General features: G+C 39.6%; 2 protein-coding genes across 3 annotated transcripts in view; one reads left to right on the forward strand and one right to left on the reverse strand.

The window, feature by feature from the left end:
* LOC135199453 (tRNA (32-2'-O)-methyltransferase regulator THADA-like) overlaps window positions 1-18228 on the reverse strand; it is a 355981-nt gene that overhangs the window by 118502 nt on the left and 219251 nt on the right. The window contains 5 exon segments of the mRNA XM_064227516.1: window positions 4642-4828; window positions 5580-6284; window positions 7445-7584; window positions 8077-8182; window positions 8644-8764. Of these exon segments, the coding sequence (XP_064083586.1) occupies window positions 4642-4828; window positions 5580-6284; window positions 7445-7584; window positions 8077-8182; window positions 8644-8724 (1219 nt within the window). The 5' untranslated portion in view covers window positions 8725-8764.
* LOC135199454 (uncharacterized) overlaps window positions 12718-18228 on the forward strand; it is a 246830-nt gene continuing 241319 nt past the window's right edge. The window contains exon 1 of one of the 2 annotated variants that reach the window (XM_064227517.1): window positions 12718-13423. In XM_064227517.1, coding sequence (XP_064083587.1) covers window positions 13090-13423 — 334 coding nt within the window. In that variant the 5' untranslated portion in view covers window positions 12718-13089. The remainder of the gene's footprint in view (window positions 13424-18228) is intronic. The other variant, XM_064227518.1, reaches the window with a different exon arrangement.

The raw sequence follows: 18228 nt of genomic DNA on the forward strand, positions 1-18228 counted from the left end.
CAACTCCAAGACCTCTTGAGGAAGAATTGAAGTGGACGTAAATGCAGTCTTCCTAGAGGAAAGAACTGTTCGAGCAAGGAAAGGGTTCCTAGAAGGCTTAACCATTCCCTCGCCGACGTCCGTTCTTTCCTTAAGAAGAGAGAGACTTTCTCCAAGCCTCTCGCGAGTCTCTCTTGCGAAGGAAATACTCGAAAACCCCGAGAATCCATCTGAATCCCCAGATAGACTAAGTTCTGTCTGGGGGTCAGCTGCGACTTCTCGAGGTTCACAAGTAATCCCAACGACTTGATCAAGTTCATGGTCAGAAGAAGGTCCTCCAAATACTGTCTCTCTGATCTGGCCCTGATGAGCCAGTCGTCCAGATACAGAGAGATATTCACCCCTTTTAGGTGAAGAAACTTCGCCACATTCTTCATCAGGCTTGTGAAGACCTGAGGAGCTGTGGACAGGCCAAAACACAAGGCCCTGAACTGAGAGATCCTTCCCTCCGCCATGAAACGGAGGTACTTCTTCGACGAAGGGTGAATCGGTACGTGAAAATAGGCGTCCTGGAGATCCAGAGACACCATCCAATCTCCTTGGCGTAAAGCTGAAAGAACTGAGGCCGAAGTCTCCATGGAGAACTTCTCCTTCTGAACAAATTTGTTCAGAGCGCTGACGTCTAGTACTGGTCTCCAGCCCCCCGAGGCCTTTGCAACCAGAAAAAGGCGATTGTAAAACCCCGGGGAGTTTTGATCCAGCACTAGTTCTATCGCTCTCTTGTCCCACATCTGATCCACCATCAGTCGAAGAGTATCCCTCAGTACAGGGTCCCTGTATCTGGCTGACAGTTCCCGCGGAGTTGACGTTAGGGGAGGACTGTCGTGGAAAGGTATAAGGTATCCCTTCCTTATCATAGACAAAGATGAGGCGTCCGTGCCTATACGTGCCCAGGCCTCCGCAAATTCTAAGAGCCTGGCACCTACTGGTGTTTGGAGGTGTGTAGAATCATTTACCCTTCTTAAAGGGACGGAAGGCAGACCTACCTCTCCTCTCAGGAGCCTTCCTTCTTGAGGGTGCTCTGGAGGGAGGGCCTCCTCGAAAGGGCTGAACAAACGTACTCGGTCCTTTCTTTTCAACCGCAGCCGCAGGTCTCTTCTTCCTCGATGACTGAGTAAGAAGGTCTTGAGTCGCCTTCTCAGTTAATGACCGGGAAATGTCTTTCACCAACTGAGAAGGAAACAAAAAGTTTGATAAGGGAGAGTACAAAAGTGCTGCTCTCTAAGAGTGGGAGACCGCTTTGGTCAAAAAAGCACTGAAGACTGTCCTCTTCTTAAGAAGTCCCGCTCCAAATAAAGAGGAGATTTCTAAAGAGCCATCTTGTACTGCCTTGTCGATACACGACAGAATACAAAGGAGTACATCTGGGTCGAGACCTTCTGTGTCATGCGCCTTTTTGGACATCACCCCAAGGGACCAATCTAAGAAATTGAAAACTTCCAATATAATACATGAAAGAGTCCCTTGAGGAGATGATCCAGTTCTGAAATGCCCCAAGTCACACGGGCAGAGTTCAAACCTTGTCTTCTCGACGCATCCACTAACGTTGAAAAGTCTGCTTCAGCCGAAGACGGGAGAGAAAGGCCCATATTCTCTCCCGTCTGATACCAAATGCCCCTTCTGCCAGCGAGTCTCACTGGGGGCATGCAGAAGACCGTCCTGACCAGCTCCTTCTTCGAATCCATCCAAGAATTCAAAGACTGAAGAGCCCTCTTCATAGATATGGTGGGTCTCACTCTAAGGAAAGACGAAGATTTTTTCGCCTTTGCGCTCGAAAACAGAGAGCGCGGAGAAGGAGGAGCGGCAGGGGTTAATGCGTCTCCATATTCCTCAAGAAGAAGGGCTGTCAAGACTTTGTAGCTTGACAGTCCTTCCCTTCCACGAGTCTCGTCTTCTGAGTTCTCATCTAACTCGGGGTCTAAAGGAGAATCCGTAGTAAAATCAGGACGTCTTTTCTCTGGGGGAGACAAACTCCTGATAGGAGAGGGACTAAGAGAGTGATAATCTCTCCTTTTCACAAAAGTTGGAGCCTCACGTCTGGAAGGCGCATCTTGTCTGAAAGAATGTTCAGCCTTGTAAGACGCTTCCCGCTTGGCTGGCGCCACGCGCTTGGATGACGCCTCACGTCCGCCTGGCGTCCTGGCTGACGCCTCGCGCTTGGCTGGCTCCTCACATCTGGAAGACGCCTCGCGCCCGGAAGACGTCTCGCGCTCAACTGGCGTCCTGGCTGGCGCCTCGCGCTTGGATGACACTTCACGTCCGGAAGGAGTCCTGGCTGGAGTCTCGCGCCTGGCTGCTTCCACGCATCTGGAGGACGCCTCGCGTCTGGCTGGCATCCTGTCTTGCGCTTTGCGCCTGGTATATGCCTCTCTCGCTCTTGCTCTAGAAAGAATGTCCTCTTCTACCTGTTTGGAAGAGGAAGCTTCATGCCTGGAAGACGCCGCGCGCGTGGCAGGGGAGAGAGGACGAGACTTCTTGATAGGAAGAGAAAAGTCCTTCTTACGAGGAGGATCTCTAGCCAAAACTCCAACCAATGAGGCTAGCTACTCTTGGACAGCTAGAAGAATTTTCCTTGAAGCTTCTCCCACGTCTTCTTCAATGGGAGGAGAAGGAGAGTTCGAAGGCGAGCGATCCGCTACGTCCATGTAGGGAGACGTTGACACAACCTTAGCCTTCTTGATTGAAGAGGGAGCTTCATCCGAGAAGCGCTCCGGGCTCGAATTCAAATAAGGTTCTCTCCAATGCCTTTTCAGGGGCCTGGAAAGGTCCGAATCCTTCCATCCTCGTTTAGGTGAAGGAGAGGGAGAGGAAGAGAAACACTCTCGCAGGACGCTTTTTCTAAAGCGGTCCTGAGCAGTCTAAAGCGAAACAGAGCCTGCTGAAGGGACGTCTGACCGTTGGGGATTCTCCACGACCTCCTTAAGGCTTTCGACTTTCCTTCTCCTCTGGGCCTGGGAGCATCACAGAGACGATCAAACGCCCCCTCCACAACACTGGGAGCACTCACTTCACTGAACACTTCACTCTCACTATCCTTACCTTGTAAGGCCGCCATTTTGGACCTCATCTTAGAGATAGTAGCCTTCAGATCGGCGATTTCAGAGGCCGATTCTGAAAGTAAAGCCTGTGAATGATTCGACACAGAGGGAGAATCAAATTCATTAAGGTTAGAGATAGAATCAATAAAAGGCTCAATAGGCCTTGTACACACACTCTTTAAACGTCTAACTCTATCCCTCTCTAACTTCCTCAAATAAGAAGTTAGAGTCTTCCATTCTTCCGCATTCAACCCCTCACATTCATGACAGGTATTAGAAGAAGAACATTCAAACCCCCTACATTTACGACATACAGTGTGAGGATCAACCGAAGCCTTCGGTATCCTCACCTTGCAGCCTACATTCACACACATTCTCACACTCACATTTGAGTCAGACATACTGAGAAAAATAAAAAAGCAAGTCCAAATTCAGTCCACAGTAGCGAATGCCAAAAACCACGATCCAGGTACGTCACCAAAAAGGCGATAAACGATGATCAAAAGGTTGAAATAAGATTCCAGGTCAAGAGGTAGTAACAACAATGTTGATACCACCGGGGACAGAGAAAATATGATAGAAAACGGGAATGGTTCCTAGTCCTGCCACCCAGGGCAGGCCGGTAGATCACCTGACCTACCTGCAGCGAGTGGTGCGAAATTTGAATTTCTGTCGGGGACGACGGAGTCTTAGCTATGTATATATCTGACAGGTAAGTTGATTGTATGAAAATCTTCAGTATTAACACAAAATGAAATGAAAAGTAACAAAAAATTCACTGATTCCCGTCACAAAAACTCAAAATCAATTAGTTTAGTGGAAAATATATTTTTATAGATGAAAGGGGAATGAAATACATAATGAATAATAATAATAATAATAATAATAATAAAAAGTGTGGTCACAGCAACACAAGAAAGTTTTCTAGATAAACATCAATGAAAATGATGACTTCAGTAAGCATAATGACAAGTATGCTTTAAGGGCTATTTAAACTGTAACTGGTCTATTTGCAGAGATTATCAGAGTTGAAAGGAGTCAGCAATGTGATGGTTTCTGCTTTAATGTGAGCAATTACATGGCTTCTGGAATTTGACTCTAATACTAATATTAAAAGAAAAGGAATTTCAAAAAAAAAAAAAAAAAAAAAAAAAAAAAAATTCTGCAGAGCTTATAAGCACTACATGACATTACATATTAGGAAAAACATGGGGTCAGATGTCTTAAAATGAACTAAACAGTATAAAACATAATATATTTGTGTAGCCAAGTTATGGTTGACCAAAAGAGAGAAATCCATAGGAAGATTGTCAAGGAAAATAAAATAATAACATTTACCAAACTGCATAATGTCAGTATGTCTGTTCTTGTCTAAATGAATGTATGTAGAAGCTTGGGATGTCATGTGGCCATCTACGAAAACATGGACTTTACTTCAGCTTAAGGAGGCTGTGGTTAAAATAGCAATTGTTTAAATAAAAAAAGTGGGACTATCTCCTAGCAGAGAGAGAAATGAGATCTACAAGAGTGAGATCAGGGAGGTTAGGGTCCTGGTGGGACCTACCTTTTGAAGGGTTTTCCCAGTTGGAGTTTAGAAGATGAAATACGCTGCTGGCGTTTTCTGAATGAAATGCAAAAAGTACTAGTTTTGATGGAGATACTATACACGAATCATGAAGTTTTTGATGACCATAGTCTTCTTTGTACCTTCTAATCATTTTCCTTACATTCTGAAGCCAAGACAAAAGGGCCTGGAAAAATAGTGACATAAAATACTTAACAAGATCCTTAGTGTTACTTTCAGCCAAAAATTAATTTGCTTTTCATTGAAATACCTAAAAGCCCACTTCCTGAAACAAAAATTAGTCTGAAACAGTACAGCTTAATTTAGAATGAACGGTAATTATATTTAAAAAACATATGCTGTAGTTAATGGTCAATCTATTCAAATTACCGACTGGAATAAAGTGGACATGGAACAGATCACAAATTTAAATTTTTTATTCACAAAGATGAGCGAAAATTGTTACTTAATACATACAGAGAAATTTGAGCAAGAAGCTGAAAAAAACAAGCGAATGGGACGAAATCAATGGTAATAAGCGACTGTTACATTAAATGAAGCCTGAGTCAGAATTCACATTTTGTTTACACCCAAAAATATTAATTCTCACACTGACTACCAAAAATAGGTTTTTCCTACATCAAAACCTGGTTTTTCATCTTCCCTTCACTGTTTTCTTACTGAACTGGCCACTTGAATTTCCTCTATTTCAGATTTTATCCCTTAATAAAGAACTAAACTTCCACGTTAGTCTAAGTGTAGAAATCTAACTTCATGATCTAGTTTAACTATGGGTACTTCCTACAGTGTGAGGCATAACAATTTTTAAACACCTTTGTTTATGTAGCTTTAACGCAGCATTAAGGGAAGCACACTACAAACAGTGTTCCCCAAGGAGGAAAGGTGCAGAAAATACTTTCTGACCTACAATGACTCACCTGAAATGCTTGAAATGAATATGATGAGGGAACTCTGCAAATTTTGTTAATGAGCAGGCCCAGACAATATAAGAAAACATTTCCCCTTTCACAGTCTTTGTCACCTTTTATGGAGCCTTCACTACATTTCATACCGGGCGATATTTCAGAATGTGTGTCTTCTTTTAATGAAGCATCTTCATTCCCACATCTTCTGATACTCTGATGCCCAGTTTTGCTATCACGAGCACATTCTTCAGAGCTGTGCTTCTGACAACCTTCCGCATTTGCTTTTAGCAACTCATCTGCCAATGAGCAGTTTTCAACAGAATAGAGCCAAGAAGCACCACAATTCAAGAGCCCATGGACGGTTATTACTATTGGGAAAGATATTTCAAATTCACCTACACTCAAACATATCTCATCATCCCATACAGTAAGTAATTTTGCAAGAGAAACTCTTGCCATTTCTTTATCATGGTACCCGTTGTAACTTTCTATAATCTTAAGAAGCTCATAAAATTTTCTGGGCCTGTTTTCTTCTACTAGCATAGTGAAAGCCAAGCACAATGAAGTGCCTGTTATCAAAGCACAATCTGATGGGAGATTTTCATCCGCAACAGCAAAAATAAGCAATTCCAACAACTGATGTAGAAAGGTTGGAGGATGGTTCTCCAAGGGAGTGTCATATTTTGTGGAAATGATTTGCAGAACCCCATAGACTGCCTGTAAAATAGAGAGGGAGGGGGTTTAAAATATTCCAAAATTGATTCATACAGTCTATAGCTTAAATCTTTAAAAAATATTAAAGTAATAACATATAAATCTCACAAGGAAAACTAACTTAGCAATTATGAAGATGGAAATTTAATGCTCTACAGTGCCAATGGAAAGCAGCATAAATTTTGTTTGTAAAAACTAATATTACTATCGGTAATATATTAATACTGTAAATTTAAAAGCAAACAAATATGTCTTGAATAGGAAGTCTATCTGTAGGAGGTCTGAAAATATACAACTTTAACTAATCAATAATTTCAAATCAAACCTGTTCAAGTATTTAAAGAAAATGTGAATTACTAAATGACTGCATCAGTTTGGTGGTGATGTTACGTCTACTCTTAAAGTAAAAAACACATTAGACGAAAGGAATACAACTTTATGTGTACTGTATAAGAATGAACAATTTGGATACATCACAATGAATAAATAAAACTATGTATGTAAGTTAACATTTAAAATTAATTTATTTACATCATAAATTCTTTAGCAAGTAACAATTGATATTGCCTCAGAACATTAAACATGTGAACTAAGAATGTTTTTATATTTATGCAAAGAATTGAATTAAGTATGTGCTATAAAATATAGGTCAGGATAGAAGTCAAGTCTCTAAGCAAAGTCAAATATGAGGTTGTGGCTACATGCTGACTAAGAAGGGAACCCTCTCCCCTTTCTTAGCCAAAGCCAGAAAAAGTACTAAGGAAGGAGTAAGGGTGGAGCTTAACCAGAAAGAAAGCAGAAGACCTTTCACACAAAGAAAGAATCATAAAAGTTGGGAAAAGCAGAAATACTATGAAGAGAATTTTAAAGCTTAATACTGTACTAAACAATTTTCTTGTACAAATACAAAGCAATGCTAACAAGAATTCTACGTTTCCTGCTTACAATCTTCATGCAAGATGAAAAAACAAGTTCCGTCTTTTGAGAATTTCTTCATATGCAAAGGCATGCAACTTTGTACTTCACAAAAAAGGAATAAACTTGCCCAGGGGAAGGGATGCCATCCATAAGCAATGCCTACATAAAAAAATAAATAAAACATTCCTGTCCTTTAGTCTTTTCTTAACAATATTATTCCTTTCTTACTAAAGCACTGACCTTACCTTTGAGGAGATATGGAATCTAGATGTGTCATTCTCCATCACATCAGGCTGCATTCCACTAATGCAGGAATTTATGATATCTGGCAAACTGTCTGTTACACACTGCTGCAACAACTGGCATCCACTGGAGAACAGACAAACTGCAAAAGGAATACCTACAATTCAAATTCCAAGTACAAATACTGATGACATGACAACATGAAAAAAGTAAATACAGTGTAAACATAAAATGACAAGTTATTGTCATAAAAATGTTATCTCTTGGCAGCTTATTGAACTGGATCTTGCAAATGCCACTAACTTTTAAAAATCATTTCAGCACACCGCTCATTTTATTTATTCAATTCCATTCTTTTATAAGTTTTTCCAACAAGGATCAACCTTGAATTTGATGTAAAACATAAAATTTCTCTTATCTGCATAAAATACATGATTGCACGATTACATTTCAATCTTCTTTCTAGATTTTAGGCAATTCTCATACTACTTCTATACTTTTTATTGCTCTCCTGTTGAACATTTCACATGTTTCTGTTGGTACAATGATCTTCTCTTCCAATCAATTTACCCATCAATCAGAGATGCCTTTTCCGGACTACAAGTGTATCACCAACACAAATGCAGCACCTTACCATAAGACAGAGCAGCAACAGAATCTTCCTTCAAACACTGACCAAGCTTTTGGACTACTTCTGATACCAGCAATGACTGAGCAGATGGCTGAAGGTCTTCTATGGTCTGTGAAGAGAGAGAGAGAGAGAGAGAGAGAAAAAAAAAAGGACATTATATCTAAAGTACATCATAATCTCTACTGGTCTTAGTAAGTGACAAAAATATTCATGTTCTTCTGATACTTTCAATCTGAAACAAGAGCTGAAGAGTCAATAAGCGTGAATTGCAAACCCTGCAGAGGGAAAATGCAAAAAAATTTGAATACCTCATGGTGATATAATGGTGGGTAAATTGTAGGATACATGAGGTAACTTGAGACAAATTGATAAAAATTTGCTTGCAATAAAAAGTATCTTTGCAGATTATCTTATTAAGTTATTTAAAAATCAAAAGTTATATCAATGTTCATAAATCATTAATGATGCCACCAGAAATAGTATAGTAAAAAAGAAAACTTTATGATAGTCTCACACAAAATAATATTGGCCAAGTCTTCACACAATGTCCTTGATCATAAGTGAACTTACCTTCTTTAAATTCCTTATGGTCCTCTGATCAACTGACCTAGAGAACAACTGATCCAATATCACTGAAACACATTCCTCCATCTTCGTCAAGTTTTCTCAAGAACTATTTCATACCAATAATCTGAAAGACAGAGAAAAAAATAAATTGAATATAAACAAGCACTGGTAAGCTTTGAACGAAACAGCTCATCATTTTCTTCAAGTACAAAATAGGAGCAAGAAACCTATAGCCTGCAGTTCAAAATACCAGTTCATATTCTCCATGAAATTAAAAGTGTAAGCAGATAGGTTGACAGGCATTACATCACACAATACAATGCAGCCAATGTAGTAGTTTTCTAAGTCTATAATGTTAATTCCATCGTCATCAAATAACATCCATTGTGTTGAGAGCAGTATGTATTCACTGGGTAACGGGGTTTGGGGTTTCAACCCCTGCTAGACAATTTAAAATATGATTTGAACAGATACCTATGACCAAAGTACGTATGAGCAACCGCCTGATCCTGTTGACGAAATTCCAGCATCTTGCAGTGACTGTTATTTAAGTTATGGTGATTTTTATCTAGTGTACACTGGAAATACACAAAAAACTAGTGGATTTGTATCAGTGACATAGTGCCCTTAGCCTATGGGGGGGGATGTCACCCCCTCCCCTATGCCCTAGATAGGGGTACAGCGCCTTAGGTTAGGTTAGGTGAGGAAATACACAAAAACTACTAGTGGATTGGTGCCAGAGATGTAGTGCCCTTAAGAGGGAATGCTTCCCCCTGCTAGACTGCCTTCCCCCTAAGCCCTAGGTAGGGGTACAGCGCTACGGCGCCCTAGGGAAGGTTAGGTGGTTGTGTTAGGTATATAGTGCCATGCAAACCACTTTTTTCTCCTGGGCCCCACTCAACACCTTCCCCCCCCCCACAACCCCGGTTCCCACTGGGGTCCCCTATAGTGTAAAAGTATACCTAGGTAGTAGTAGGTTTAGGTTAAGATTAGTATACGTGTAAGATTAAGTGATAGGAGTTTCTTCTTGTTTTTAAAGAGTTCTTAGTGTTCCTACGCATATTCCGACCTACACATTTACCGGATACTGTCAATGGCTGTCCTTTTTTTCGGGGGAAAGATGTCGAGCGGGACAATGCGGTTCCCAACTTGCTTTTTTCCACCAAAGGTTCAGTTTTGACAAGTGTGACTGCCAACAGTAGTAGTAGTAAGAGGGATATATCTTTGAAACGACTCCTCCTCCATAACTTGTTTGAGTTCTCCTTGTTTGTTTGATTTTTTTTTAGTTTTTTCTCTCTGAAATGCCCCATTTCTTTTAGGAATTCTTTCCTATTCCCCACTTCCTCCATCTGTACAACCAATAAGCGTATATTAGTGACTAATTCTAACAACACACGCGTTTGTCCGTTCATATCCACAGGTCCTATACCTCTGTGGCGGCGCCTCCTAAGTCGTCTCGTATTTTCGTTTTTACTTTCCAAATAGACTTTTCTTTGTATAAATGCCACATTTTCCCCATTAAAATTCGATTACCTACATCCATGATTGTAAGTTGGTTATAGAATCTTCAATATTTCGCCAGTTTTATTCGTATTCAGAAGCACTTAAGATATTTTCTGTTCCTCTGCCTCACATTCGTTTAGAGTAGTACTACAGTCGTCTCGTACCTATATTCGTTTTTCCTTTCCAAATAGATTTTTCTTTGTGTAAATACCACCTTTTCCCCATTAAAACTCGATGATCTACATCCATGATTGTAAGTGTTATAGAATCTTCAATATTTCGCCAGTTTGATTCGTATTCAAGACGCAATTCGGATACTTTTTTTTTTATGGTGTTTTACGTTGCATGTAACCAGTTGGTTATTCAGCAACGGGACCAACGGCTTTTACGTGACTTCCTGTTCGTCTCAGTCATATTTGTTTAGAGCACACTACAGTATTAACGTTCCTGGAAACTTGACGTTTCAAGAACTAAAAATTCAAAATGATGCATGTGTTTCTGGTAATACAAATGACGCGATTTAATTCGATGCCGGAATTGTATTTCTGATCCTGTTCTACAGTTACTCTCTTGGTCACTGGAACCAATCTCCTGTCTCTTTTGAGTCCCAAAATGGTATATAATAGGTCACTGGTCAATGCAGCCCTCATCTACTGGTTTTAGCAAGAACTCCTGTGCAGGAAACTTCCACAATATCAGCCACTTCATTTGCAATTTGGTATGTTTGATGATTGGAGGGTGGACGATCAACATACCAATTTGCAGCCCTCTAGGCTCATAAAGTTTTGAAGATCTGAGGGTAGACAGACAAAGCCGGCACATACGTAAAGTTTTCTTCCACAGAAAACTAAAACACAAAGGAAATCAGTCAACTTCGTGAATAAAATTAGCTGTGACTAATTTTACTTCAACTTCGCAACAACTCACTGAATATTAAAGTCTCCCTTAGGAATGGACTTATCAGACGAGTGAAATAGAGAATGGATGAATCCACATTATCTCTCTCTCTCTCTCTCTCTCTCTCTCTCTCTCTCTCTCTCTCTCTCTCTCTCGCTCTCTCTCTCCTCTCTCTCTTCCTCCTCTCGTCTCTCTCCTCTCCTCTTACTCCCTTCTCTCTCTCTCTCTCTCTCAAAGTGCACAGCTCTAGGTGATTTTATTTCAATTCCAAAAATGCAATATTTTTTTTCGTTTATAAATACTACAGTAATAACAGGAATTACTTTAACACAAGAAAACTTTACACGTTACTTTACGTTACTCTAGCAAAGGATAAGAACTCTATGGCACATTGAAGTCAAATTTTATTTTGCAATAACTGCAATTCTGCTTCAACACGGCAACCCAAACTTTAATTAACTGAAACTTAAAATTCAACTCTTAACTTATGCTTGTCCAGACATTGTTGGCATAATATTCAACCATTCACTTCAAGTATATAACCTTTAACCTAAGCAATAATATTAAAATCACTCGTTTAAATTGACAAATAAACCAGATTTATAAAGCTAATTCCACTGTATATATATATTATATATATAGATAGATAGATATATATATATATATCTATAGAGAGAGAGGAGAGAGAGAGAGATGAGAGGAGAGCGAGAGAGAGAGAGAGAGAGAGAGAGAGAGTCACATTTTCACTGTATGAGGGTACTGGAAATTCATCTCTCGTCAACAATCAGGCAAAATGTGCAGGGGAACACAGAAGACGGTGAACGATTCCAGTTTCTAAGACAACCAGATGCCACTTACTAGCCCAGGCACGAGGAGGGCTCCATCCCAAAAGGAGGCTATAGCCACTACTTTTCCTAAATGGGGTTCACGAGTTTGGGAAAACGGGGTTGGGTAGAAAGTTCTGAAGCTTCACAAGGACACGTGGGAATACGTATTTTTTTTGGCCATACAAGAATTGGACGGTTCAAAATTAGCTTGCAAGTTGGAATTGGGGTCCCTCTCTCTCTCTCTCTCTCTCTCTCTCTCTCTCTCTCTCTCTCTCTCTACATTAGATGAGGTCCCTCTCTCTCTCTCTTTTCCTACTCTCACTTGCTTTCTCTCTCTCTCTCTCTCTCTCTTGGAATTGAGGACCCCCTCTCTCTCTCTTTCTAATCTCACTCACTTTCTCTCCCTTACTTACTTTCTCTCTATCTCTTTCCCTAACTCACTTTCTCCCTCTCACTCTCTCTCTCTCTCTCTCTCTCTCTCTCTCCCTAACTCACTTTCTCCCTCTCACTCTCTCTCTCTCTCTCTCTACATTAGATGCGGTCCCTCTCTTTCTTTTTCTGATCTCTATCACTTTCTCTCTCCCTTACTCACTTTCTCTCCTCTCTCTCTCTCTCTCTCTCTCTCTCTCTCTCTCTCTCTCTTGGAATTGAGAACACCCCCTCTCTTTCTCTCTCTACATTAGATGAGGGCCCCCCCCCCCTTTCTTTCTCTCTCTCTTTCTCTCCTTTACTCTCTCTCTCTTTCTCTCCTTTACTCTCTCTACATTAGATCTGAAGCTCAGTCTGGACTTGGTCGAGCCAGGCCGTCAGAGTCAGACTCAGACAGAGAGAGTCCGACTCGACTCAGACAACACCAGCTTAGTGTATCTCCAGACGCCAGCGAGGAAAGGTGTTCTGCGCATGGCTCCCGGTCGTCCACTGGCATGCTCGCTGTCGACTACCGCTGTTGTTGAAGTCTAGCATAAAGTAACTAACAGTCCTGAAGAATCCTCAGCTGACTCTCTGCTTTGACTGTAGGCTTTTTGATCAGTGTGAAAGATTCTCAGGCGCGTGTAGCTCGTCATTTTGAGTGCGAAAGGTTTTGTTGCTTAAAAGTGAGAACGTAGGATTAATAATCTAAAAAAAAGTGTGCTACTGGACGATATGTAACGAGCTATTATTATTGTCCCCCCCTCCCACCGCCCCCCCTTTTCCAGATTCTGTTCCCCCCAAACTGTCGACTATGTACCGCTGGACCTGCCTCCTACTCCTGTGGGCGGCGTGGGCGAGCTTCGTGGCGGTGTCTCACGCCCACAGGAGCCCCGCCCACCACGGTCACCCTCGGAACAACAACGAAGTCCTAGCTGCTCCTTCAGGAGCGCTGGTCGAAGGACTTCGGCAGCTGCTCGGCGTCCCCAGCGTGGACTACCTGGCCTCCTCCTCCTCTTTCCACCATTACGCCCCGCCCCCCCGCCCTCCGAGGTACATGTTCGACCTCTACAAGAGACTGTCGAAGGACGGGGGCACGTCCCTGCCCAGGCACGCCAACACCGTCAGGAGCTTCAAGCCACGAACAGGTATTTTGAGATTTTAGCGTCGCAGGAGTTTCGGGATAGGGGATTTCAGAGGGAGACATTGACTTATCAAATGAGTAACCATCCAATAAGTATTATTGTAAACTGTGAACAGGCAATAAAATAAAAACTATATGTGAGAGATATTTACAGAAAAAAGGGAGTTAAAAGTATTAATCACGCAATAACGAGACGTTCAAACCACACGAGAGTAATAGGGAAAATATACGAAAAAATCAGGAGAGCATCGAATATTATCAAAAATATTTATATTTCGAGGTAAGGAGAAAAATTTGGTAAAACATAAAGACTGGAAGAGGATTGAAAGGGAATGTTGAAACAACCTAAAAGCTAAAACGATACAGATTTGAAGACTGGGAGATTTTAAAATATAAAGAATTAAGAAATTAAAACCAATATGTTCTTTGCAGCGTCCCTCTCTTAAGCCCTCTAGCTGCAAATACTTTAATTCCTTTTACTGTACCTCCGTTCATATTCTCTTTCTACCATCTTACTTTGAGGTTTTCCTCCTGTAACTTACACCTTTCAAACCTTTTCTTCGCTGCCCATTTCCGTTTCAGCGCTGAATGGCCTTACTTTCCCCAGGGCTTGGTAACACTTTGAAAGAAAGAGAATACGAAAAATGAAGCGACCTAGGAGGTCTATTTAAATCATTTTAGGAAAGCATTTAAATCAACACGACAAAAATAAAAAAACTATGCGGACTCAACTCGAGAGATAAGTTCATCTTTCAAAGAAATTTGATAAAGGTTTTCAAAAGTCTTGATAATGAGAGGGTTCTGGAAACTCTGTAATAATAATAATAATAATAATAATAATAATAATAATAATATAAGAAACTAAAATATTCTAATAACAACGATAATAATAAAAATAATAATAATTCTAATAACAATAATAATCCAAGCTGGCAGATATTGTATTAATAGCCACCTTGATACAAATTTCATAGCGAATGTCCAGAGTTCTTGTAGGCCCACAACAGTTTATTTGATTTCAATCCTAACTTCAGCCGGTCCTGGTATAGCGGTTAGTGTCGTGGCATGCTCACTCATATGTCGCGGGTTCGCGTCTCCTCCAGGGTGATGGCAAATTCGCTGATTCTGTAGCATCATAATCAGTTACTGCTGCCAAGAACAGGGGTACTGTCAGCGGCCAAGACAATGTAGAAAGGAGGTGTTGGAGTGGCTGGACAGCACGATAGAGAGATGCAGGGAATAAAGGAGATGAAGAATAACAGTTAGACAGCTAGACTGAAAAGGAAGGGGGAGTGGATGTACAGTAAAAGGGCTAAAAAATGTGGGTGCAATTAGGGACCAACTAATGGGACACAGCACACATCCTTCGGTAATGCCTACAGTGCACCATGCGAGGGGTACTGACAGCACTATAGGACCCTACGGTGCTCACAGATGGAGGAGTCTGGGGCTATCGGCAATGGGTCCCAGTGAGGCCCCAGAAAGCCCCATGGGTAGAATTAAGAATAACTTTTATGGAATTAGTTATCCTGGGGATAAAGACGTTGCGATACCGACATTTTTTTTTTTTTCATATTTTCATTTCCTCATTTTACCGATATTTCCACAATTTATTTCAATAATTTTTCCCGACATTTCCACAATCTATTTCAATCATTTTTACCGACATTTCCACAATTTATTTCAATAATTTTTACCGACATTTCCACAATTTATTTTAATAATTTTTACCGACATTCCCACAATTTATTTCAATAATTTTTCCCGACATTTCCACAATTTATTTCAATAATTTTTCCCGACATTTCCATAATTTATTTCAATAATTTTTACCGAAATTTCCACAATTTATTTCGATAATTTTTAGCGACATTTCCACCGTTTTTTAATCATTTCTACAATTTATTTAAATAATTTTTCCCGACATTTCCACAATTTATTCCAATAATTTTTACCGACATTTCCACAATTTATTCCAATAATCTTTACCGACATTTCCACAATTTATTTCAATACTTTTTACCGATATTTCCACCGATTTTGTTAATAATTTCTACCGACATTTCCACAATTTATTCCAATAATTTTTACCGACATTTCCGCAATTTATTTCAATACTTTTTACCGACATTTCCAAATTTTATTTCAATAATTTTTACCGACATTTCCACAATTTATTTCAATAATTTTTTACCGACATTTCCACCGTTTTTTAATTATTTCTACCGACATTTCTACAATTTATTTCAATACTTTTTACCGACATTTTCACAATTTATTTCAATAATTTGTACCGCAATTTTTGTATCTCCTTTTCATCACCTTTTCGACATGTTTTTTTTTATATATATTTTTTCTTCGTCTTATTTCACCGAATTTTCCATCTTTTGTTCCCGATTTTGCCAATTTTTTTTTTTAATTAATTAATTTCTTTAGTTTTCAATTACTTTTTTATTTCACATTTAACTGACTTTTAGTTTTTATATTTAAAATGAAATTTTTCTTTATTTTCCAATGACTTTTTTTTTTATTTCACATTTAACCGACTTTTTAAAATATTTTCAAAATTAATTAATTTCCTTGTTTCAATGATTTTTATTATTATTCCACTTTCAAACGAATTTTCCAGTATTTTAAAAATGAATGAATTTCTTTAGTTTTCAAGTTTTCAATTATTTTTAAAAATTTTATTCCACTTCACTTATTCTCACCAGAATTCCCATTCCGCTTTTGACCGGAATTTTATGATTTCATTATCCTTAGTTTATAAGCCAATTCTTATAATAATCTGTCCTGTCAAATTCGCAAAAAATGGTGTCCTACCAAATCGCTAATTAAAACGAACCTACCAGTCAAATTTGCGGCAGTAAATCTTGGTCCTATGTTAGCATAATAATAATAATAATAATAATAATAATAATAATAATAATAATAATAATAATAATAATAATAATAATAATAAAATAATAATAATAATAATATTTTTTTTATTTTTTTAGGTTGAAGTAGCTCCAGGACTTATGGAGAAGAGTGTGATCCTAGAAACGGCGCACATAGTAAGAAAAGTGATGGACTCCTAAGGAGGCAGGATGCAACCCGGAACTCCAAACTAGAAAATTTTATACCACCCAGTCGAATTGGAGGACTGTGATAGACCAAAAAAAGAAAAAAAATATTATTATTATTATTATTATTATTATTTTTTTTTTTTTGCTCTATCACAATCCTCCAATTCGACTGGGTGGTATTTATAGTGTGGGGTTCCGGGTTGCATCCTGCCTCCTTAGGAGTCCATCACTTTTCTTACTATGTGCGCCGTTTCTAGGATCACACTCTTCTCCATAAGTCCTGGAGCTACTTCAGCCTCTAATTTTTCTAAATTCGTTTTCAGGGATCTTGGGATCGTGCCTAGTGTTCCTATGATTATGGGTACAATTTCCACTGGCATATCCCATATCCTTCTTATTTCTATTTTCAGATCTTGATGCTTCTCCATTTTTTCCCTCTCTTTCTCTTCAACTCTGGTGTCCCATGGTATTGCGACATCAATGAGTGATACTTTCTTCTTGACTTTGTCAATCAACGTCACGTCTGGTCTATTTGCACGTATCACCCTATCTGTTCTGATACCATAGTCCCAGAGGATCTTTGCCTGATCGTTTTCTATCACTCCTTCAGGTTGGTGCTCGTACCATGCACTTATTACTGCAAGGTAGCTGATATTTCTTGCACAGGCTCCAGTGGAGGGCTTTTGCCACTGAATCATGCCTCTTTTTGTACTGGTTCTGTGCAAGTGCCGGGCAATTCCGCTTAGCTGTGCGGTTTATGGTTTCATTTTTCGTATTGCACCTCCTACATATGGGAGAGATGTTATTTCCATCTATCGTTCTTTGAACATATCTGGTTCTTAAGGCCTGATCTTGTGCCGCTGTTATCATTCCTTCAGTTTCCTTCTTTAGCTCTCCCCTCTGTAGCCATTGCCATGTGTCATCGCTGGCTAGTTCTTTAGTCTGTCTCATGTATTGTCCGTGCATTGGTTTGTTGTGCCAGTCCTCTGTTCTGTTTGTCATTCTCCTGTCTCTGTATATTTCTGGGTCTTCGTCTATTTATATCAGTCCTTCTTCCCATGCACTCTTGAACCACTCGTCTTCACTGGTTTTCAGATGTTGCCCCAGTGCTCTGTTCTCGATGTTGACGCAGTCAGCTATAGTACTTAGTAGTCCTCTCCCTCCTTCCTTTCGTGTTATGTATAGTCTGTCCGTGTTTGCTCTTGGGTGTAGTGCTTTGTGTATTGTCATATGTTTCTAGTTTTCTGGTCTATGCTGAGGAGTTCTGCCTTAGTCCATTCCACTGTTCCTGCGCTGTATCTGATTACTGGCACTGTTTTATTATTATTATTATTATTATTATTATTATTATTATTATTATTATTATTATTATTATTATTATTATTATTATTATTATTATTATTATTATTCTAAAGACGAACCCGAACCCTATTCATATGGAACAAGTCCACCAACAAAGGGGCCACTGACTTGAAGTTCTTGAAGCTTCCAAAGAATATTAACGTGTCCATTAGACAGAAGTAAGAGGAGGCAAAAGGATAATACATTAAGAAGAGCTCTCTCTCTCTCTCTCTCTCTCTCTCTCTCTCTCTCTGACTAAAAAATGAAAATATATAGATGAATAAATAGAGAAATAATGTCTTAATATTCAAGGAGAGAATAGCATTATAGGGAGGCTGTTCCACAATCCAGCGGTGTGAGGAGAATTCCAGGACCTCTGGAACTGAGGAGTTCGACAGCG

This window comes from Macrobrachium nipponense, chromosome 25 (genome assembly GCF_015104395.2).
Source record: "Macrobrachium nipponense isolate FS-2020 chromosome 25, ASM1510439v2, whole genome shotgun sequence".
Taxonomy (NCBI): Eukaryota; Metazoa; Arthropoda; class Malacostraca; order Decapoda; family Palaemonidae; genus Macrobrachium; species Macrobrachium nipponense.